This window comes from Talpa occidentalis, unplaced genomic scaffold, assembly GCF_014898055.3.
Source record: "Talpa occidentalis isolate TD23 unplaced genomic scaffold, MPIMG_talOcc4v2.1, whole genome shotgun sequence".
Taxonomy (NCBI): Eukaryota; Metazoa; Chordata; class Mammalia; order Eulipotyphla; family Talpidae; genus Talpa; species Talpa occidentalis.
In genome coordinates this window covers 13,378,693-13,401,146 of record NW_026555331.1, presented here as the reverse complement: position 1 = coordinate 13,401,146, position 22,454 = coordinate 13,378,693, and the positions used below count along the sequence as shown (strand labels likewise).

Here is a 22,454-nt window from a genome sequence, read left to right as displayed (position 1 = left end):
GCGCGACCCGCTCTCCCCGCCCCGGCCGCGGGCTCGAACCCGGGGCGCCCCGCCGGAGGAGGCCCCGGAGGCCGGGCGGGGCGTGGGCCCGGGCGTCGCCGCCCCGCCCGGGCATCGCTGGCGGGAGGCGCGGGCGCCGCGGCGGGCGGCGATACCCAGACCCGTCTCCCCCGAAGGGCGCCTGCGCCAGGTGAGCGGAGCCGCGGCCCCGCGAGCAGCCGACGGCGGCGTCTGCAGGAAGCGTCGCCCGCGACGGCCCCAGGACACCCGCCCCGGCCGCGGGGCATGGACGGAGCGCCGGGGAGCCGCGCGAGGACCCCGGAGCCGCGGCGGGAGGCGACTGCGTGACGCGCCCTCGGCCGCGCGCGACTCGCCCCCTTCCGAGCCGTCGCCTCCTCCCCCGCGGGCTCGTGCCGCGGCCGGCGGGAGCTTCCCCCCCGACGGCCGCCCCTGGCCCTCGGCCGGCCCCTCTCCGCGACCCGTCTCGGGGAGACCCCCTGGACGCCCCCAGGCCCGCGGGGCTCGAGGGCTCGCCGCCCGGACCCGGCGCCGCCGGAGCAGACCGAGCCATGTGGACCTTCCTGGGCATCGCCACCTTCACCTATTTTTATAAGAAATGCGGGGACCTGGTCACCCTGGCCAACAAGGAGCTGCTGCTGTGCGCGCTGCTGTTCCTGTCGCTGGGCCTCGTGCTGTCCTACCGCTGCCGCAGCCGCCGCCAGGCGCCCCCCCGCCGCCCGCCCCGCCGCGCCCGCCCCGCCGTGTCCGCGGTCCTGTCGGCGCTGCCTTTCATCGGCTTCTTGTGGGCCCGGTCCCCGCCGGGGTCGGAGAAAAAGGAGCAGCTCGGATCTAGGAGGGTAGGTTGAGTTCAGAGTGGGACGAGTGAATGTCTTGTTTTAAACACTCGGATTGGGGGGGTCACACAGATTGTACTTTCTCCTTCCCGGGGCAGGGGGTCGCGATGTCGATCTGTTAGGGGGAAAAGGATGTCCCAAAGCAAATTCCATATAGGCTTTGTGGACTCCACCCCCACCCCAGGTCAAAGCCAAAGACACTGGGAACTCCAAATCCCATCACCAATAACAGATCCCCTGGTAGGAATTCCCATTCGGTTTACTGTTCCTACAACTCCCGACTTTCTTGGCTGCATCCTTCATGCTCTGAGGAAGGGTGGGAAACTTTTGCTTCATTTAATTCTGACTCTGTGATTTAATTCTGACTCTGAATGGGATCTTGAAAGGTGAAATGAAATGTTAGAATTTCGTTTGGAAGGACAATCGCTTTCTGTGATGAGGAAAATTATTTCAATCCTGGGGTAAGGACTGCTTGTGCCTGGAAAGGAAAAGGGAAAAACCGCAGGTAAGTCCGGCTTTGAGAGGTTGGCAGAGTAAGTTCAACGCTGAAGCTGGGCAGCTTGCCCTGTTCTCTCCCACATCAATGGAGCCTTGAGTAAACGAGTGCAGTGGTGTCTTAAGTGAATTATGGCCACAGTTCAGTCATGTTTCTGCATCCGAGGCTGACTTTCCAGTGTGTGTGGAGATACTGTCCCTGCAAAGACCCTAGTGGAGGGCTGGGGTGGGTAGGGGTGGGGCCAGGCTTGTTAAGACCAGGACATTTAGAGCCTGTTTGCCATTGGTGTTTGGGGCTTCCCCCCCCCCCCCAGGAACACTAGAGGATTTTAAGCGTGTAGCAATATTTGATTTTTACTTTTTTAAGAAGTATTCCCATTGCTCTGTGGAGCATTCGTTGTAGCGCTACAAGATTGGAAGAGGTATATCAGCTGGGAGACTGATAGCGACAGGGCAGGTGGGGGCGATAATGATTTGGAGTTAGGGGAATGGCCTACGAAGCCATGTACTCCCAGTGGTTTGAGGTCTATACTCTTTTACTGTATCTGCAGTGTAATTAGCAAGATTTACACTGGAGAGGTCCAGTGTGCAATTTTTACCACTTCTGGTTTAGCAGGGAAATTTTGTGAAGGAAAACGAATAAAAAATGGCCAATGGGTGTCCCTGGTGGCACAGGGTTAAAGACTGTCTCCAGCCACTGCTGCAGGAGAGTTTGACACCCTGCTGGCACATGGTGCAGCAGACCTTTCCTGCTGCTGCTCCCCTCAGCGCTGTATTTCAGTGGGTCTGCCTGTTCTGCTCCCCACTCTCTCTGGGGAATCCTCTCACCCCCCGCACCTCTAGCCTATACTCTAGTTCTTGTATGCATTAATATATAAATCTTTTTTTTTTTAAAAAAGGCCAAGATGACAAAACAGGCTCTCAGAACAATCATTTAAGTAGAATCAATTGTTCTGACCATGAAGAAATACTGATTGGGAAGAGTAGATTCTACTGTCTTCTTGAAAGACAAAATGGAAATTTTCTCTAAGAGATAAAAAAATGGAATGTGCAAGTTCCCAGTTTGTTATGGTGGTAAAGGAAGGCTAGATGAGTGTTAGAATCAATCATAAAGTTAGTTCTAAAGGATTTTAGGCTTCATCTCCCTGTGAAACCTGAGATCTTTCAAAACGGCATTTGGTTTTAATCATTAAGTCAGGGAGCTCAAGGAAGGTGGTTCCTTGCAATTCTGTATTTGAAATGTATTCACATTTGTGACTCCATGTGCCAGGAAAAAAAGTATTTAGTACAACATTGAATTATTCTTTAGAAAAACTCCAAAGGCACTGTCATTCTTAGTGGGCATAAATCTCTCAAATGAGGACCTTTTCGTCTTCTGATGATGAGGTGTAAAGTATTTACTGCCTTGCCTAACTAGTGGTAGGTTTAATGTTTGTCCTTATTCCTAAATTGGAGGGCCAGCTATTAGACCAGCTTTTTCTTCATGAGTATCAGGATGGGGAAAAAATGAAGGAGTAAATTAAATATGTTTTTATAGGTTAATAACTAAAATTGCGAACAGGTTACATCACAAGGTACAGAATGAGTGATTTTGTTATTTCGCAGTTTTGTTGAGTTCAATAACCCCCAGTTAATAGGTCAGTGACTGGGATTTGACAGTCTTGGTGACATAAACATGATTTTAGATGAAGGTAGAATTTTCACCTGAAAATCCAAAAGGAGGAAATGGAAGTGAATTCCGGGGAATACTCAAAGGTTCTTGCAGAACCTAGAGCATGAAGTCAAATCAGAAGTTGTATGTGTCCATGAGATACATGAGATACAGATCACATACAATTTCTGATTTGACTTCATGTTCTAGGTTCTCATGGATGCACGTATTTGAAGACTTGAGTAACTAGTGATAGGATTTTCCCTGTAATCAATCTTTGAGGCACCTTATAGACATTTTTTTCTTTACATTTTTTATTGTGGTAACGGTTACTTTACATTCTAAGGATAATATTTTGGACGTTATAAATATTTTTTACATGTGGGCTGTTATAGATTTCTAAATATGCTAAATATACATGTAATATTTTCTACATGTATTTAGAAAATGGAATATATATTTAATTGTATTGGGATATCATTCATTTTAAGTAATATTTTGGTATCTTTAGTTTTTTTTATATATGATCCAGATTTTAAAATGCAACAGTTCATTTGGTTTGATAATGTTTAGGATGTAGCTTTGTCCAAGATGCAAAATTGTCCAGTGTGTTCGTGGTGTGATTTGAGGTGAACAAATGCGGATACATAATTCTTCTTTTGTAAACAGTGCAGAAAAGGACCTAGCACTTCTGAACCAGCCTTAATAGGATCCACTGCCTCTACAGCTACTACTTCTCAGCATGATCCAGAAGTGATCATCGTGGGATCTGGGGTACTTGGGTCTGCTTTGGCAGCGGTGCTTTCCAGAGATGGCAGGAAGGTGACAGTAATTGAGAGAGACTTAAAGGAGCCTGACAGGATACTTGGAGAATTTCTGCAGCCCGGTGGTTATCATGGCCTTAAAGAGCTTGGTCTTGAAGGTAGGTCCGCATTGATTTTTAGGAATTGTGTGGTGTAATAAGAAAGCACTTGTTATTTAGACTGTTCTGTGACAGTTAGAAAGATACTCCTTGTTATTTTCATTTATGAGAGTTTCCATATTCGATTACCAACAATTTGGCATACCAATGAGCGCAAAGGACAAAGTAAGCACTTAGTGATATGAGGAAATATAAAGTAGACTTGGTGAGATAGGAAGAAGTAGTAAAAAAATTGTAAGAGTCAAAATTAAGGACGGACTGGAAAACTAGAATGAATGAAAGGTGAAGGGAACTCTCCTATGTAGAGTACATGTTAACGTGCCTGCAATGAAAACTTTTATTCAAGCATCATTCATCCGTTAAACCAATGCTTTTTCAACACTGTTCATTTTGAAATGTTTATTCACTGTGTACTTTGTGTGAGGTGCTCTCCTACCAGTGAACAGGACAGATGAACTGTTTACTCTTGAGGATCAGAGTGTAAAATATTCCCTGGCTGTGACACAATTGAGAAAGAGCTTGCTTGGCACGTGCGGTAGGTGGTATGGCATACTAATTATGAGCATTCGTTCTGGAACTAGATTTGAGTTACCAGCTCAGGCATTTAAAAAGCTGTATGACCTTGGCAAAGTTACTTAACCTCATGTGTATCCATTTCCTTTTCTGTCAAATGGGCGTGCTAAGAGTCTTCTACCTCATAGGCTATTGTGAAGGTTAAATGATCTCATATACACAAAGCATTCAAACGGTGCATGGTATGTAGTAAGCACTAAGTGTATGTTTGCTATTTTTATCCAAGGGACTGAACCTGTATAGCTAGCTATAAGGTATGGGTGGGGGGGAAAGAAGGGTGGCTGGAGATTAAGGTTGGGCGGTTGTGTGGGACTGTAGACTCTGGACCAGGAGTGTGACATGGTCTTGTGAAACTGTGAAGGGACTTGAATGCTTTTGACACCCTCTCAGAATACCAGACACATTTTACATCCTGACTTAGCACATACACACGTACATAAACCTGACTGAAATTTGGTTTGTTTTATTTTTTAAATATTTGAAATAATTAGCAAGTCGAAATTCATTTCCCCCTTTACCACTGAGTCACACTCTGCAACTTGTTGAATGCTATTTGAAAGGAATATGTGATTACAGCGCGGGGAATGTGTAGACTCTGTTAAGACTGCAACAGTGGGAAGCAGGAGCTGATGTAGGCACTCACTGCTGAGTCCCAGTGACAAGATCCTGGTGGCTTGGATGAGCCTGGAAGCAGAGGGTATAGAGACAAGTGGAGAGATTCAGGATAACATTCAGAGAAAGAAAGTGGCATAACTGAAAGGACTGGAGTGAGATGTGAGGAAGAGGGAGGCGTGGGAGACGATTCTGAGGTTTTGCTTGGAATAACTGTAGAGCGATGCCACTGGCTGGTAAGGAGACCTGGAAAGGGGCAGGCCTTAGAGGGAACTGGGGGGACATGCCGAGATGACCAAGTGGAGATATTAAGCTGCGCATATGAATCTAGAGGGCAGAGGAATGGTTTGGGTGGACCGGGCTTTGTTTCAGAGATATCAGCATTTTTGGAGCACTCAAAAAGCACAGCAGTGATTGAGACCATTTGCAGAGAATGTGTAGGGAAAAACGGAAACAGGAAGCCGCTACTTAAGTATCGGGTAAAAGAATGGAGTCCTGCAGAAACCTGAGAGGAGCAGGAAGAATGGCAGAAGGGCGTGGTGTCACTTAATCCAAGAAAGGAGGATGTTTCTCGTCAGAGGGTGCGGGCGTGTATCAAGGAAAGGGAAGGGCAGGTGTGTCATACTTTGCTTTCTGAAGGGTCAAGTCCATGAGGGTAGAGCAATGGCCATTGGATTTGGCAACTGGGAGGTTGCTGGTGAGGTTGACACGATGTTGCAGTCGAGTCATGGAGGCAAAGCTGAAGTGAGTAGGAGATTTAAATATTTTGACATCTGCATTGCAGTAGCGCAAGGCACAGGTGCAGTACTGGGACATGTATGGTGATGGAGATGACAGAGTAGAGAGGTAGAGGTAGAAGCTGACGGTCAAGAGGAGGAGGTGACAAAAGGCATGGATAGGCGTTGGCACGCTGCAGGAACTGGTCTTGAAGCTACCTACGGTCATCATAGTCGTGAACAAAACACAGACATTCCAACCCTCACTGAGCACACATTCTGGTGGGTAGTGTGGAGGGTGGCGATTAAAAATAATAAAATGTAGAGCATGTTACGGTTTCAGGGGCTTTCGAGAAGAATCAGAAAAGGGCGAGGAGAGTTGAGGGCCTGTGTAATTGCAAATAGCGCTGTTGGGGCAGGGAAGTCTTCAGAGGAGATGACGCGGGAGCTCAGAACTGAGGGAGGCGCAGAAGGAGCCCAAGGGGCTGTCTGGAGAAAAAAGGCTTCCAGGCCTAAGTAGTAGCAAGTGGAAAAAATCCCTTGGGGGAGGAGAACCTGGCTTCTGCAGCGAGAGGAGGGAGGGTGTGAGGACAGGGGAGAAGATCGTTGAATAAAAGCGCCAGTCTCGTGGTGATGGAAACACTTGGATGATTCCTTTTTTGGGTTTTGGACTTAGAATAGAGACAGACTCCGTGTGGGTTTGTAATCGGGGAATTGACCGCCCTGTGGCTTAAGGTTAGTATCTAGAACTCTTCACATGCACGTGTCATGATTTAAATGCTCTGCCTTTTCATACTGAGGCTCAGTATCTCGGGAAACCTCCTCCCCACTTTACTTTCTTTAGGCCTATTTTGGCTTTCTGTGCCTTTTTGCTTTTCTGTACATTATTTAGAATTACTTTGTCAGTTCCATGAAGAAAAAAAAAAAACTGCCCATGAAGATTATGATTCAGATGACCCTGGCGCCGAATGGAGGGTTGACTCCGGCCGCTGTCCCCAGGCCCTTCGCTGGTCTAGTCGTGGGCTCAGCCTTGTGTGTGTTCCGTGACGGTTATTCCTGACCTGGTTGATGCTTTAACTGTATAGATAAAGGTTGATTGGTAGATATTGAAGACTCAGTTTGAGCTTCAGACGTCACACCACATATTGCCACCAACGCGCGTTTGGTCTTTTTTATAGTTTTATAACCGTTCCATCATCGGGCTGGTTCTGCCCCAGCTGCAGGCCGGGGAGCTGCGGCAGGTGCGGGGCGCCCTGTGGCCCCGCGATCCATCCCGCTCCCGGACCTCCGCCTGCTGAGCCGGGTGCGCCTGGGCGCGGCGTTTCCCTCAGCGCAGATGTGGGGCTCCCTCGGGGGTGAGGGGCGCCTCCCCAGGTGCCCTCCGCGGCGCGCCAGAGGGTGGTGCTGGGGCCCTCCGCGGTCACCGCCCAGTGCGGGCAGCCCAGGCCTCCCCGCCGCTGCCCGCGCCTGTGCCCGCGCCCGCCCCCGGGAGTCCGGGGCGCGGCAGGGGTCCCCGGACCGGGGTGTCCTCTCCTGCCCCGCAGCCCCTGCGGCCTCGCGCTTCTCTGGCCGCTTCTCCGGCTGTGTGGCCCTGACGGAGGCCCGGGGCGCGCCTTGTGTCCTGGCCTTGCATGCTTTGCGTTTACGGCAGGCGCAGGCTTTGGTTTGGGTATTTTGTTGTTTTGTTTTTGAACTTGCCTTTTTCTAGTCAGCGTTTCTGTGGTTTTTAATGCGGAGGAAGCCCCCGCGTCGGGGTCGGGGCTGGGGGCGCGGGGACCCCACGGGGGCTGGGGGCTGGGGTGGTGCCTGCAGAGCTCTCGAGGGTGGAGGCGCCGTCTCCTGCCTGCTGGGGAAGGCCGGTGCCCAGGGTTGTCAGATTTGATTTCGTCAGTGAAAGAGAGAGACAGACGCTTCAAGCGATAGTAGCCGGACTTGTGCTAGATGCTTCACCCAAGGGAGAGTGCTGCTCTGGTCCTGGGCTTTTGTCTGTTCTGAGCCGGTGAGCTCTGGCGTGCAGGGCACTTCGGTAGCAGAGTCACAGGTTAGGAAGGACAAGTTGTCTGAGTAGATGGACAGAGCATTACAGAAATACTAGTGGGCGTCAGACATTTAGGTCAGTAAAGATTGATAATTTCATGAGATCCCAATTGGCAGCTTTGAGGATATCTGTGTAGTTTTCTCTGGCTGAATTTTAACTGTAATATTTTAGAAACCATACCAAAGACTGAATTTATTTTGAGGTCTGACAGTTATTCAGCTTGTTCCTGACTGGACTTTAAAATAAGAATAGAAACATTAAAATCAAACTTATTTTGATCTTAGCATAGATGTGTGATAAAATTACTATCAAGTTTTTCTTTTATCACAAAGTTGTTTCATATTTCATCTACTATATTTTAATGTATTTAGTGACTATACATGCTAAAGTCCACTTTTTCACTCAGTATAAACATATTTGCTTTTCTAACTCAGATTAATTAGTATTTTCAGTAATTTTTCATTAGAGATAAAACTACCGTGAACTTATTTTTGTATATAACTTTAAATCATACATAATTAAAAATTTTATCTTTAGAGTGAATATCTTAAATGAATTTCTAAGACTAAGATTGATACATCAAGAGACTAACTTCTTTGTGATTTGTGTAACTATTTTTATGGTTATTTTCTAAATGTTACAAATTTTTACTATGATCAATGATACATAAATTTATCAGTTTTATCATCCTGTCACCCACAACTTTGATAGGTTATTGTTTCTATAATAATAGTGTATATCTTATTGTTGTAATTTTGTTTCACTGATTTTTTTTGAATCAAGTTTTGATCATTTTTCCTGGTACGTTCACTATTTCCATATAGCTTAATATGAGTCATCCATATACTTTTCACCCACTATTATTAAACTCTTAACATTTTCCCCATGATTTTAATACATAAATCATGTCAATATTAATGTTTGGTAATATTACAAATTTGCTAAGACTGTTATTTTCCAGAAGCATTAAGATTTCTGGAATAGGGCCTCCCCGGTGGCGCAGCGGTTGAGCGCTGGGTTGTGAAGCTGCCCGCGGCCTCTGCCGCGCCGGTTCGATCCCCGGCTGCTCCCCGGCCACCAGAGGAGAGTCCCACATGGCGCACAGACCTCTCCTGCCGCCCGCTGCTCCCCTCAGCAGTGTCCTTCGGTCCTTCTGCCTGCTCTGCTCCCCGCTCTGGCTCTGGTGAATTCTCTCACCCTCCCACGCTTCTGACTGTACCCAGTGCTTGTATAAATAAATAAATAAATCTAAAAAAAAAAAAAAAAAAAAAAAAAAAAAGATTTCTGGAATAGTTTTGTTAATGTCCGGTTCTCCAAATGGTATCATAGCTTTTAGGAGGCATCACTTTTGATGCTTCCACGTCCCCTTGTGCCTGCTATAACTCTGGGCATATTACAAATTGATGTTTTTCTACTGGATTGTTTGCAGATACAGTGGAAGGTATAGATGCCCATGTTATAAATGGCTACATAATTCATGACCTGGATAGCAAATCAGAGGTTCAGATTCCTTTTCCTCTGTCAGAAAACAATCAAGTGCAGAGTGGAAGAGCTTTCCATCATGGAAGATTCATCATGAGTCTCCGGAAAGCAGCGATGGCAGAACCCAAGTAAGACTCCAGCTTCAGAGATGTATTGTCGAAGAAACACATTTAACATTGACCTTTGTGCAGATACTGTTTTATAAATGTTCATAATGTTTGGGTATTGTCTAGAACATAGATACTATATAGCAATAAGCCATAAGTGAGAAGAATGTTAGCACTTCAGAAGAAGATCGTAGAGAATTTTCCTTTGAATGACAGAGAACTATTATGAATTTTCCTTTAGTCAAAGGATTGGAACTGAGAGGATGTAGTTGTTGTGAGTGTTGATGTTTGTGGTTATGATGCTTGTTGTAAGTCAGGGCGCAGGGCTTCCTGGGAAAATCCCTGTTCCGATTTTACTAAGGACTTAGCTGACAGGATCTGCTTCTTTTCATTATTTGCATACGCGCTTCTAGCCTTTATGTACTATAACTGAGGAAGTTTGTCATGTCAGTGACAAAAGCTTAAGTGAAGAAGTAAGTGGATTTACCCTAGAGAATGAAAGCATTTGATCTCTATGGAAATGGAATGTATATTTATTGTAGAAAAGTGGAAAAGTACTCAAAAATATAACAAAGATTGTATATCCTTCTGACCAAAACAGCTACTGTGTGAGGTTTAGTGGATAAACTCCAATTCTGTTTTCTCACCTGTGTGTGAATGTGTCATTCCTTCCATTTGGTCTCATGTGCTACTATAGAATTTATTTATCTTTTAGCACAAAGTTTATTGAGGGCACGGTGCTTCAGCTGTTAGAGGAAGATGATGCCATCTCGGGAGTTCAGTACAAGGATAAAGAAACTGGAGACCTCAAGGTGAGATCTATCAATTAGGTTTTTCTAAGCGATTTTTCTCCTTTGTCTCCTATTCCTTTAAAAAAAAAAAAAAGTGGGCCTCCCCGGTGGCGCAGCGGTTGAGCGCTGGGTTGCGAAGCTGCCCGCAGCCTCTGTGGCGCCGGTCCGATCCCCGGCTGCTCCCCGGCCACCGGAGGAGGGTCCCACTTGGCGCGCAGACCTCTCCTGCCGCCCGCTGCTCCCCTCAGCAGTGTGCTTCGGTCCTTCTGCCTGCTCTGCTCCCCGCTCTGGCTCTGGTGAATTCTCTCACCCTCCCGTGCTTCTGACTGTACCCAGTGCTTGTATAAATAAATAAATAAATAAATAAATCTTTAAAAAAAAAAAAGTAAGCTGACCAGTTTACTACTCATCAAATGGATTGAGTTCTCGCTAAATCCTCTGCAGTAGGATGGATTTCAGATTGCAGCACATTGTTCTTTAGAGTACCTTGAATGCCATGTTAGAAAAAACACAGAAACAAATACCACTCACTATATTAGCAGAATTAAAATCTGACACGAGAAATAGACACCAGCAAAGAAGCAGATAAACTGAAAGTAGAATAAAGGAAGGATTCAACATAAAATAAATGATTATGATACAATAAAAAATGGCTTAAATCAGAAAGGCAACGGTAAGAGAATCGCTGGGAACACAGAATAAAATAGCTTCCGGTATGTGCTTGCCTTGGTCTCATAAGAGAAAGAATCAAAGGGTAGACTCTTGATTCTTTTTGGCTGCTCTACAGGGTGACCCCACCTGCAGATTGTAATCTAGGGGGGCACAAATGCAAAGTAATACAAATACATATGTCCATGTGTACAAAAATTCTAAGTCCTAGCCACTGATTGAAAGCACTACATGATGGTAGAAAGTCCTAGGATAAAAGAATCTGGCTAATCATTGGAATGTACAATGAGATTAGTCTTCTTTGGTCTATTGTTGCTTTGTAGTTGTTTCCCCTGTTCATCAGCGTGTAACCTATCCCCTATGATTTGGATAATAGAGCTCTGAGGGAAGGTTCAAGTTTAGGGACTTGAACAAAGTGCCTCTAAAAGTGGGTCATGTGCTAACTTAAAACCCACACCTAACAGCTGCTTCAATGGTATTATCTTCACACATTTCTATAGTTTCATCTGATACTATGTTTAAATTTGTTCATGCACATTTTAAAAGAATGTTCCTTTTCTTGTGTATTTTTAACCACTTGGCTGTGTCTATTTTTTGTTGTAGGAACTCCACGCTCCACTGACTATTGTTGCAGATGGACTTTTTTCCAAGTTTAGGAAAAACCTGATCTCCAGTAAAGTTTCGATTTCATCTCATTTTGTTGGCTTGCTTATGAAGGTACTATAGAAATGTAATTGGAAAAAAAAAAGGGGCATCTTGAAATTTAAAAGTTATTAGAATATTTGTTTTTTTCCTAGGATACACCACAGTTTAAAGCAAATCACGCCGAACTTGTTTTAACGGATTGGGGGCCAGTTCTCATCTACCAGATCTCATCTAATGAAACTCGAGTGCTTGTTGACATTCAAGGAGAATTGCCAAGGAACTTAAGAGAATACATGGCTGAGAAAATTTACCCACAATTACCTGGTAAGAAGTAGGATTTCACGCCATTGTAATCTAGAGTTAAGAACGCAAATCTCACAAAGCATCCAGTCAATCAGATGCTCTGGAGCTGAACAGTTTAAACTAGCACTTTAAAAACAATCTCCAAATTAGAAAAATTAATTTCAATATATTTTTTCATATTAATAATTAAAATATATTTTTCAGGATAACTGTTACTAGTGGCATATGTGATGTTTCTCAAATGCTGCGGTATTCCAGATGTCTAGATACTGTCTCTGAATCCTTGAAATATCACTTGATTCCTTGTGCTTGTTTTTGTAGAAATGAGTTACCACTTATTGAACTTCTGTATAAAAGGTGCTTTGCAAACATAATCTCATTTGATTTATAAAGCCATTCTGTGAGGTAGACATTATCATTATCCTCATTTTACAAATGAGAGAACTAAGATTCAGAAAGGTTACTTAGCTTCTCCAAGGATAAACTGTAAGCCGCAGAGTCAAGACTGAAACCAGGTCTGTCTGAGTCCTACGTCCCTCAGAACGTGAGAACTGTCAGGGACTTTAAAGATTGTTTTAGTTTTGGGTTGAATATAGAAAGATTTCATAAAGTTTCAGACATTTTGGTAAATCACTCATAGAAGTTATTTTCTGGGTTTTTTTTTTTTTTGAAAATGGGAAATGATAAATAAAAAAGAAATATAAAAAAGTAAGACTATTGATAAAATTGAATGGAAACCCTGCTTCCTAATTCTATGATTATTGTGATAGGAGTCTGTCCTTCGTATGAGTCCTTTTTGTTTAAAATGGTGATAATTTTCAAGTTCTTTAAAATAAGCTAAAGCACTCTTTAATAGCTAATAGAATATTAACAGGAATGAAGGTATACTTAGACCAATTTAGATTTTCAATTACATTTTCAACATCCTAATACTTTGTTACTGAGCTCAACAGTTTTTGAAGTTTTGAGATGGAAAAATGAGTTTACAGATATTTAGGAAAAGGATAGTCAAGGATATATTTTTATCTTTTACTATCGATTGTTTTCTTTGCAATCCAGAAGCTAAGTGAAGCAGACTGCCCTGAGGTCATGGGCAGTTATATTAATTTTAGGGTATTAGGCTTCTCCTCCTTGTGGGAATGGAAGCGTTTCAGCACAGGGATTCTGCTCCTGTAGTTCCAGATCACCTGAGGAACTATATGAAAAGGAGATTTATTTCTTATACTAGTAGAAGCACAAAACTTTAAAATTGGCAAGTATCTCAGTTTCATTTTATAGTTTTATTTTATTGCCAGAATATGGTGGTGGCAATAAATTGCGCATTAAATATTAGATATGATACTTGTTAGTTAATATTTGGAACAGATGTGGGTAATTTTTCTCCGTTTCATCTCATCTGAATTTGCTTAGCTCTTTTCTCTAATTTTTTGTTAATTCAGCTTTATGTACATCTGTCACATTATTCTTTTACAAATTCTGTTGGATTCCTTAGTCATCCCTTAGCATGAGTAACTAGGGGCTAGATCAACAATTTTGTTAATACATGAATGAGTTCTTGATTTATCACGAAGGATATATGTGACAGTTATAGCAGGGTTATACTCAGTATTTGTTTATACTTGATAAGAAAATCATAATTTGAAATTTAGTGGGGTGGATTTTCTTGCAGATCACCTGAAAGAAACCTTCCTAGAAGCCCTTCAGAATTCTCGTTTGAGACCTATGCCAGCAAGCTTCCTTCCTTCCTCACCAATAAACAAACGAGGTATTACTTTATTGGATTGAGTTTATAAAGGATATGCCAAATACTCCAATTCAGTTTTCCACATGACACATGATTAAATTTTTACTCCTGAGATTAATAAGTGGGACAGAGTATTGGTTAGGGTGGGTTCACTGCTACATAATACTATATTAATATAAAAATTTCGTCTTATGGTGTTTTTAGTATTGAGTGTATGTAAGTGATTGTACTAGTTGTCAGCAATGCAGCAGTTAAATATAGTCCTCAAGGTAGAGAAGGCAGCTTTCGGGGTGGGGTGCGGGGTGGGGGGGATATAGACAGTTTCAAAACACGGTTGATGCTGTGATAATAGTCCATCACTCATGGTACCACAGACTCAGTGTGAAGAGATGGTGTGCATGACTGGAGAGTGGGGAGCTTGTGAACTGGGAAGGGAGAGAGGGAAGACACTGCGGGAGAGAAAGCTGGAGGATGAGTGGGAATTCCCGGGGTGCCTGTGAGATGGGGGTGGCTGAGTGGTTGGGACGTTGGCTAAGGCTGGGGGGCCGAGCACAGTGGCCCTTTCAGGGAACTCGGCTTGATTCCTGCGGCTGGAGCATAGGGTGGGTGTCGGAGTGGTAACAAAGCTCAGATATTTATTGAAGTAGTTTTAATTTTATCGACAAAGCAAAGTCATCTGCTTCTATAGCCAAGGCATAGCTGTGTGTGGATAGGCTACCTTTTGATCGTCCATTCACCAGCGGATAGACATTTGGGCTCTTTCCACTTTTGGTTTTTATGAACGGTGTTGCTGTGAACATGTGTGCAAGTTTTCGTGTGAACATACGTTTTTCACTTTTCTGGAGTAAGTACCTCTGAGTGAAATGGCTGGGTGGTTTTAGGGTCATTCTGTTTAACTCTGAGGAACTGCTGAACTGCTTTCCAAAGTATCTGCCCCTGGTTCTATAGCCCCATTAGTAACTTCATCACACCTTTGACATTTGTTAGTATTTTTTTTGCTCCTAGCCGTCCTGGTGGGTGTGCAGTGGTACCTCACGTAGAAATGTCTGCCCTGACTTGGTCCATTTTTTAACGGGCCAAATTGACAGACTTTTTATTGTTGAGTCCATATATCTTTATATTTGCTTAGATGTAAGTACCCTTCTCAGATAGAGGTTTTGCAAAAATTTTCCTTTCTGTGCATTGTCTTTTCACTGGCTGGATGGTGTCCAATTGAGGTTTTTAATTTCTGCAAAGTCCAGTTTATTTTTTTTGCTCTTTTGTCCCTGATGCTTGTGATGTCATATCTAAGAAGCCTTTATCCAATACAAGATCGTGAAGGTTTACTCCTGTATTTTCTTTTTATTTTTTTTTATTTTTATTTTAAAGAGGCATGTATTTTTATTTATGATTTATTTATTTGTTTGTTTGTTTTTGTTTATACATGCACTGGGTACAGTCAGAAGCGCGGGAGGGTGAGAGAATTCACCAGAGCCAGAGCGGGGAGCAGAGCAGGCAGAAGGACCGAAGTACACTGCTGAGGGGAGCAGCGGGCGGCAGGAGAGGTCTGCGCGCCATGTGGGACCCTCCTCCGGTGGCCGGGGAGCAGCCGGGGATCGAACCGGTGCCGCAGAGGCCGCGGGCAGCTTCGCAACCCAGCGCTCAACCGCTGCGCCACCGGGGAGGCCCACTCCTGTATTTTCTTCCAGGAATTTTATGCTTTTTGTTATTACATTTAAGTATTGAGCCATCTTGTGTTAAATTGTAAGCATGGTATGTAACTTGCATGTGGATATCCAGTTGCCCCAACTCCATTTGTTGAAAAAAGGTTCTTCTTTCCCCTGAAGTGTCTTGGCAGCCTCTCAAAATTCAATTATCAGTGCACATGCAAGAGCTGACTTCTTTCAGTAATATCTTGTAGTTTCCAAAGTGTGAATTTACTTACATTTCTTCTGTTCAGTTATTCATTGAACCCGAAAATGTAGAAAAGTTGGTTTTGCATAGTTAATTTGTATATTGAAAACTTGCAAAACTCAGTAGTTTTAATAGGTCATTGAAAACTTTTTTAAGCAGGGTAGTGGCATGTTTAGATTCCCAGAGATACTACTCATGTATTGTGGAGGATGGTTCGGAGGACAGTCCAGACAAAAGTCTAAAATAAAGCTATTCGATTATTCCATGTGAGTGACGGTGAAAGGCCCAAACTCGGACTGTGGCAATAGAAAAGAAAAGTAGATGATCAATTTGAGTACTATCTAGCATGAAACTCAGTGATTTATTGGATATAGTAGTAAGGCACTGTGGGGCCTCTCGATGGATTCCAGGATTCAGGCTTAGATGATTTTGCTAGATGTTTGCTGTATTGGAAATACCGGGGAAAGGGTGTAAGTTCAGGAAGTGTAGGAGTTCATGTTTGGACATTCTGCGTATGAAGTGCTGGTTGGCATGTGGGACACCGCTGGCAGCTTGCGTGTGGCGCTCCGATGAGCGCTTTGGATAGGGGCTGCCATGCTCTGGCTCCTGCACTTAACGCAGATTGTATTTTGTACTGGTAAAAACGTGCATGAAAAACTACCAGTGGTGTAAATTGTACTGTGTTGCACAGCAGAATAAAGCCAATGTCAAACTGATATAAACAGCATACTGTGGGAACATACCCTAGTTGGTGGCATAAAAGCTGGTTATAGTTTGTGTTCTTTTTAGTGAAGGTCGTAGAATGCTACATAAAATTTTTGAATTAATATTTAGAAGCTGCCTTTTTAAAATTAATACATACTATAATTAGTTATAAATGGCAGTATATTATGACCATTACAGAAAAAAAAAATTATCCTTCTGCTACTGTAACACTGTTATCAAGGGTTTCCTTTCACCGACAGAAGTAAATAAATGCTTTGTTTCAGTATCACTGCAAGTCACAGGTCAATAACCAGAAAGCTGCAGACCCAGAATCTGAGGGTCGGGCAGCTCAGATGGGAGGTGGCCCCGGGTGACACTGCAGAGCTTTCTGTTCCTGCAGTTTTGATTTAAGGGGCTGATCTTCAGATAAGATTCATCAAGGCTGATCTCTTAAGTTAATGTGTTGGTTTTGGAGTATCTGCCTGTCGCCTTTCAATTTGAACTCCAGCACGCTGGGTAGAGTAATCCTCCTAAAGCTGCTTTCTCTCCCTTAGAACCGTGTTGACTTTCCCTTCAGAATCCCGCAGCGGATCCTGCTGTGAAAATGGCAAAGACTGCCTGATTTTTTTTTTTCCTTTCCCTTGCAGAAGACGCGCTTTTTATGCCTGGATGCCTATAGATTGTTTTCCTTTTTCTATGACAGAGGCCTTGTAAATATTTTGGCATTCTTTGACCTAAATGTAGAGTTACATGTGCGTTTCATCCTGTGCTTGTTCACTATAGCCCAGTACCTAGCGTATATGAGGTACCCAGTAAATATGAACTCTACCAACTCTTGGATGTTTAACTCGACAAATTTTAGTCATGATTGTTCATGTGGTTTCATATTCTTTATCAGCTGTTTATTTTTGCATATCGGTGTTGTTTTTTTTTTTTTTGGTCTGAAGGGCTATTCTGAGATGATGTCATAATTTAAGTTCGAAGTTCTTCTCTTTATAGGTGTCCTCCTCCTGGGAGATGCATACAATATGAGGCACCCTCTTACCGGAGGAGGAATGACTGTTGTTTTTAAAGATATAAAACTATGGAGAACATTGCTAATGGGTATTCCTGACCTTTATGATGATGCAGCTGTTTTGCAGGTAAGGTATTTATTATTCTTTGACAAAAATGGCTGAAAATAGCTTTCTTTCTGGGACTAAAGAGGAATGGGACATTTTGGGGGATGTCCGCAGCTATCCGTGGACATGACTCTGAAATAGTCTTGCTCAGGTTTACAGAATCTGACTTGTGCAACCTATGAATCTTACAGAATTTCTTAATTTCACTAACACTGATTACATGGGCCACTTTGTTCATAGTGATGTAAATGTAGCTCTGGAGATACTGTGTGTGTGTATCTGTGTGTGTGTGTAAATGATAAACATAAACCATAATTATATGTAGTTAATTCCAAACCATATAATGTGATTTTTTTTTTTCTTTTTTAGGCCAAAAAATCATTCTATTGGGCAAGAAAAACATCTCATTCCTTTGTTGTGAATGTCCTTGCTCAGGCTCTTTATGAATTATTTTCTGCCAGAGATGGTGAGATATTTGTTTATTTATTTATTTATTAAATTTATTTATGCGTACAAGAGCTGAGGTATAGACCAGGGTGCAGGGGGTGAGAGGTCAGCAGAGACAGAGTGGGGAACAGAACAGGTGGATTGAATGAAATACACTGCTGAGGGGGGCTGCGGGTGAGCCAGGAGAGGTCTGCTGCATCATGTGGGCTGCTCCTTGGCCGGCCGGGAATCGAATTCGTGCTGCAGAGGCTGCGGATTGCTTCATAGCTCAGTGCTTAACCCCTTGGGCCACCAGGGAGGCCCGAGATATTTATTTTTTAATGAACAGTACTGAATTATTGATTTTTAGCACAGGAAGGAAACTTAATTACAAACATCAGTCATTAGGCCAAATGGAAATGTTTCCTGATTTGCCAACTCCCAAGTTCATAGTTTTGTTTTCTTAACGCCATCCTTTAGCAAGACTTTTAGCTTCTAGTCATTATAGATCCATCACTTTGTGTGTTGTTGTCTTCCCTTAGAAAAACCTAATAGCAGTACCTCAAAATGTGTCGTTATTTTAAATTTCTCTTTCCAGTCAGAACATGCATATCTCCAAATACTTAAGATTGTGATGGAGGATTTTTCTGATCTTGAATTTAAAAGGCAATATAATTACTGATCTTTCTCTTTTTGAATTCTTACTTCAGTTTCTTATCAGAGTATTTTATAAAGTGAATATGAGCATCTTATCAATTAAGATTTTATTTATCTATTTTTAAAGAGATTAATTTATGGGGCCTCCCTGGTGGCACAAGGGGTTGAGTGCAGTGCTGTGAAGCTGTCTGCAGCTGCTGCAGTGTGAGTTCGATCCCTGGCCAGGGAGCTACCCACATGGTGCAGCAGACCTCTCCTGCCTCGCCCGCTGCTCCCCTCAGCAGTGTATTTCAGTACATCTGCCTGTTCGGTTCCCCACTCTGTCTCTAGTGAATCCTCTCATTTCCCACACCTCTGGCCTGTACCCCAGCTCTTGTACGAATAAATAACTAAATCTTTAAAAAAAAAAAAAATAAAAAGATTTATTTATGTATCCAAGAGCTGGGGTGTAGGGCAGAGGTGCGGCAGGGTCAGGGGGTGGTGTGAGAGGATTCACCAGACAGAGTGGGGAGCAGAACAGGCGGATTGACTGAAATACACTGCTGAGGTGAACAGCAGGTGAGACAGGAGAGGTCTGCTGCACCATGTGGGTCAGCTCTGTGGCCTGGATCGAACTCATGCTGCAGTGGCTCCAGATAGCTTGATAGTGCTGAGACTTAACCCCTTGTGCCACCAGGAAGGCCCATCAATTAAGATTTTATCTCTGGTAAAGTGCACAGATAGCAGAATGCATCCATCTTCTCCTCAGCTGAAATATTTCCACGCTTTTGTTTTTGTTTTCATATTTTGTAAAGCGGTGACAGTAAATCACTATATTAAGGAAAACATGACTTAGTTTTTGAAATGGAAGAAAAGTCAACTGAGCAATGTAAAAATAAGTTCATGGTAGAGGAATGAAACTTTAGGTTTTCACAAATAAATATAAGGCAATTTTCCTCACTTCAGACATTTGCTATTTTTCCACCCGGCCAGATGATCTATGCTTTGGTGATGGGGTCACAAAGGGTGATACATCACACCTGCTTCTGTAGCTTCAGTGGCCATCATTCTTGTTAGAAGAAATAACAGCTCATTGTCCTTTGCCAATCAAATCTCTCAATAATTGGTATGAAGTAAAAGTGACTGGTTGGGCATATAACAAGCAAAGAACTAAGTTTTGGGTTTTTCTAAGCATTTAGGCTTCTTACATTATGATTTTGAATTTGCTAACAAAATAGCATAAGAAAAGCTATGAAAGATTAGAGGTGGAAATAGCTTTATTGGAATAAGTTTACCTACTGCATCCTTTTTTTTTTATCTTTTGTAAAGAGTATTCTAGGCATACCTAAGAACTTTGCTTTAAAGCTATTAAAACAAGGGTGGTGGGAATTGTATGGGGACTATAACCAAAATGAAAATGCAGACATTGTGCAAAAATGAAAAATGATGTAAAAAATATAAAAAATTAAAAATTAAATTAAAAAGTTATTCACCAGTTTTGCTATGTTTTGAGGGTTTAATGAGTTACTCTGAGAGGTATAAAAAACTATACAGTTATAGGCAGTATTATTTGCTATTTTACAGCTCTTTTTACTTGATAATTTGACTGCTGGGAAATATGGGTTGGGCATCTTAGAGACTGGAATTTTGATTTCCAGAATTATAATTTTATAACAAAAGAGTTGACAGAATGTTTTGCATTGTTTATTGAATTTACAACATAATCAAGGAAATAGCTTTTAAATAACTTCCAAGACCTACATTTTTGGTATAGTAACTATTTACTAATTGAAAAAATTTTATTCACACTTACATTATTATCCATAATGTTGGTTACGGAATTTAAGAGAAATTTGGGTTTTTGAAAGTCAGGGCCAGGTTTTTAGTAAAAATTGTATGGTCTCGTCCTTGTTACAGCTTTATTTTCCCCTGCTGTGTCATTAATGCTGACATGAATGTGTGAGTATTTTCACTGAGAGTAATTTTTAAATTTTGTTTCAGATTCCCTGCATCAACTAAGAAAAGCGTGTTTTTACTATTTCAAACTCGGCGGAAACTGTGTTGCTGGTCCTGTGGGGCTGCTTTCTGTGTAAGTTGGTCTGATAATACAGAGGAAATAGATATTCTAGATTGTCTTAGGACTATTCAGGTTATGAATTACATCTGACATTTTATTACCCATATGTGACGGCAGGAGGACATGGAGCAGGATCTCTATGATCCGAGCAGACGGTGAAGGTGGCTTTTCAGTGTAGAGGCAGGAATGGACACAGGGCAGGTTTTCTAGGATCCCATGCAGACCGGGTAAAGGAGGAGTCAGAGTCCTCAGTGGCTTTTGCAGGTCTTTTATCGGGATTTACCCGGTACACAGCAGGCTGGGGCGGGGGGTGGGGCGGGAGGCTGGCAGTCCTCCCAGCCCCCAGCAAGTCTTCACTCTATCTGGGCTCTCTGGTGATGATCTCTGCTTCTGCTTCTTTGCTTCTCTCTCTGCTTCTATTCGTTCTCGACTTCTGCTGGCATCCCCGTGATGCTGCCCTTAAAAAGCACACCTATGCCCACACCCTACTCCAGGTGCCCGCCATCAGGCATGCATTCAGGACCGCAAGGATCCATCATCTATCCTGATGGCGGGAGGGCAGAAAAGCCTGACATTTTTCCTTACCCTACACCATAAGTATTCCCATCAGAAGGTTGCCCAGAGAAATGAAGAGAGACAGCATTATTTAGTCCTGTGTTTTACTTCTGGGAAACGGCATTGATTAGAAGTTGGTGGTGAATGAGGCTGAGAGCCTTGACTGAAATGGAAACTTGCTTTTTTCCTGTGGCTATATCCACACGTTCTAACCTCCGAAGAGTCATAGATAATCAAATTTATTTAAAATTTGATTAAAATGCAGACGCTTAAAAAACTAGTACTATTTTTGATGGTGCAGACGTGTAGACTTACTATTGAAAAAGCTGGAAAGTGAAATATTTGATGTCTTTTTTCATTCATTTATACTCTGAATATCAATCCTATCACCTTTTGAAAACCCTAGACTGCCCTGTGGCCATCCGGGTCAACCGGCATCTCAAGGTCACTGAAAGAGCTAAAAACATACACTGTATGTAAATTAGGCTAAGAGGAGTTACTATCTTCTCTGATAGGGGTATTCTAAATAGTTCCTTATAAAATAATTTTTTTGTCTGTCTCTGCCATCAGACTCACAGAAAAATCCTCCAAAATGTAATGCGCATGCTTAGCTTTTATAGATGATACATAATTGAAACCTTTTTGTGAGCAGAAATTTCTGCCTCTGACTTACATATGCTTTTGTTTTTTTCCCCTGTTACAGACTGTCTCCTAACCCGCTGGTTTTAATTGGACATTTCTTTGGTGTTGCATTCTACGCCACATATTTTTGCTTTAAATCTGAACCTTGGATTACAAAACCTCGAGCCATTATCAGTAGTGGTGCTGTGTTCTACAGAGCGTGTTCTGTAATATTTCCTCTGATTTACTCAGAAATTAAGCACTTGAATCATTAATCTTAACGGGGAACCATTTCTGAATATTTGGAACTCACAGGGTCCTAGGAGACTTTTGGAAGAGGATGTGTATAGCGTAGTAATATACCACTTCCAAAGTGGAAACTCTGGGACCAAGATTGGGATTGTTTTTGAAGTTTTTTGTATATAAACATGTAAATATATACTTTGATTTACAATTTTAAAATGAAGGGTAAAATCAGTAGATATTTAAAAGAAATGATTGTTTCCATAAATTCGTGCTAACACTGAGGAAGTGCAGGTTTGTGGGTTTTTTTTTTTTTTTAATTCATTATTTGGGGTGAGTCGTGGTATATGCAAATAAAATGAAGAACACACTTGTCTTTTTGTTTCTTATGGTCTTCTTTACAAAGCTTCGCCATAATGGAAAAGAAAACCCAAGCGGGATAGAAAAATGGAGAGAGAAGTTCTTCTGTCAAATGACCGACTTTGGGGAAGATGCCTTAACATTCCTGGGCCTTATTTTCCTCATTTATCCAGTGAGGCAATTTGACATGTTTCTTTTTGGAGTTCTTTGAAAAT

General features: G+C 42.6%; 1 protein-coding gene across 1 annotated transcript; it reads left to right on the top strand.

Annotated features, from left to right (window-relative positions):
* The first annotated feature begins 507 nt into the window (after window positions 1–507).
* SQLE (squalene epoxidase) lies at window positions 508–22,245 on the top strand. The gene is made up of 11 exons (XM_037501868.2): window positions 508–857; window positions 3,670–3,922; window positions 9,291–9,471; window positions 10,166–10,262; window positions 11,514–11,627; window positions 11,708–11,879; window positions 13,528–13,623; window positions 17,200–17,342; window positions 17,691–17,787; window positions 20,385–20,472; window positions 21,719–22,245. Exons 1-11 carry the CDS (start codon window positions 570–572, stop codon window positions 21,909–21,911), a joined length of 1,722 nt encoding a protein of 573 aa, XP_037357765.1. The 5' UTR covers window positions 508–569; the 3' UTR covers window positions 21,912–22,245.
* Window positions 22,246–22,454: the final 209 nt, after the last annotated feature.